This window comes from Neomonachus schauinslandi, chromosome X (assembly GCF_002201575.2).
Source record: "Neomonachus schauinslandi chromosome X, ASM220157v2, whole genome shotgun sequence".
Lineage (NCBI taxonomy): Eukaryota > Metazoa > Chordata > Mammalia > Carnivora > Phocidae > Neomonachus > Neomonachus schauinslandi.
Genome location: NC_058419.1, coordinates 113,807,151 through 113,808,507, shown reverse-complemented (window position 1 = coordinate 113,808,507; position 1,357 = coordinate 113,807,151). Strand labels below are relative to the sequence as shown.

The following is a 1,357-nucleotide window of genomic DNA, read 5'->3' as shown; positions in this document are numbered from 1 at the left end:
TGGATGCAGACGAAAGACTACCACTCAGCAGCCCAAAGCAATGAACTAAATGTACATACAGCAGCGGGGATAGACTTCAAAAACATGGTGTTGAAAAACAGCAGGAAAATATAGAGTAAGAATTGTGGCACGATGCCATCTGTATAAATTTGACACACAAACACATGCACAAAACAGCACTGTCGGGGCGCCTGGGTGGCTCAGTCATTGAGCGTCTGCCTTCGGCTCAGGTCGTGATCCCGGGGTCCTGGGATCGAGCCCCGCATCGGGCTCCCTGCTCCGCGGGAGGCCTGCTTCTCCCTCTCCCACTCCCCCTTCTTGTGTTCCCTCTCTCGCTGTGTCTCTCTCTGTCAAATAAATAAATAAAATCTTTAAAAAAAACACAAAAAAACAAAAAAAAACAGCACTGTCAGTGTTTCGGGGTTTATTATACCTTTTTAAGAACATATTTGGGGTGGGATTAAAAAAAATCAGGTGCCTTGGACTGACCACGGAAGGTAGTGAGCCATGAACGAAGATGCATGGTGAACTGAGATCTCTGTGTCAGAAAAAATTTTTAATTAAATAAATAACAAAAGTTAAGTGTTTTACTGACTCGTTCTGGACGACTCCTAAAAAATAAAAGCAATTAGAACAAGAAAAAAAAAAAACTTTCCCCATATTCCCCACCACCTGAAGAGAACCATTTATATTCCCAATTTTTTGTCAATGAATTACCTTTTTTTTTTTACTTTTTTGTTGTTTTTATTATGCACTACATTAATACACTGCATAACCTTCTAGAAGGGGTAGATGAGTATGACTGAGTTACTTTTCATCAATCAGGAAAATGCTTCCTTAATCGATATTCTCCAAACCCTTTGACACATAGTAACGATGAACTCCAGAGACCCGCCTATCTCTTTGCATCAAACTCCACTGATATGGATAATAGGCAACCCTTTTTTCCTTGCCCCCGTTACTGAACCTGTGGATGTGCGCTGTGGCCATGCCCGGGAGGACCAAGCACACGGCCATGACGCCGATCCCGGGCAGGATCTCGAACCACATCGCAGCGCGGTTGCCAGAGCCAAACCCCCGCCTTCCCGGCCCGGTAAAGGTGACCCGGCCTCAGCCCCCTCCCCGAATTACTTTTTTAAAAAGAAGGCTCCACACCCAACGTGGGGCTCAAATTCATGACCCCGAGGTCAAGAGTTGCATGCTCGGGGCCCCTGGGTGGCTCAGATGGTTAAGCATCTGCCTTCAGCTCAGGTCATGATCCCAGCATCCTGGGATCAAGTCCCGCATCGGGCTCCCTGCCCCTCCCTCTGCCTCCCTCTCTCTTTCCCTCTCTCTCTCTGTCTGTCTCTCATGAATA

General features: G+C 46.6%; 1 protein-coding gene across 1 annotated transcript; it reads right to left on the bottom strand.

The window, feature by feature from the left end:
• Nucleotides 1-725: 725 nt before the first annotated feature.
• On the bottom strand, nt 726-1,100 carry LOC110572549 (NADH dehydrogenase [ubiquinone] 1 alpha subcomplex subunit 1). Its single transcript, XM_021680891.1, has one exon. It carries the CDS (start codon nt 1,048-1,050, stop codon nt 838-840), a length of 213 nt encoding a protein of 70 aa, XP_021536566.1. The 5' UTR covers nt 1,051-1,100; the 3' UTR covers nt 726-837.
• Between the last annotated feature and the right edge of the window lie 257 nt (nt 1,101-1,357).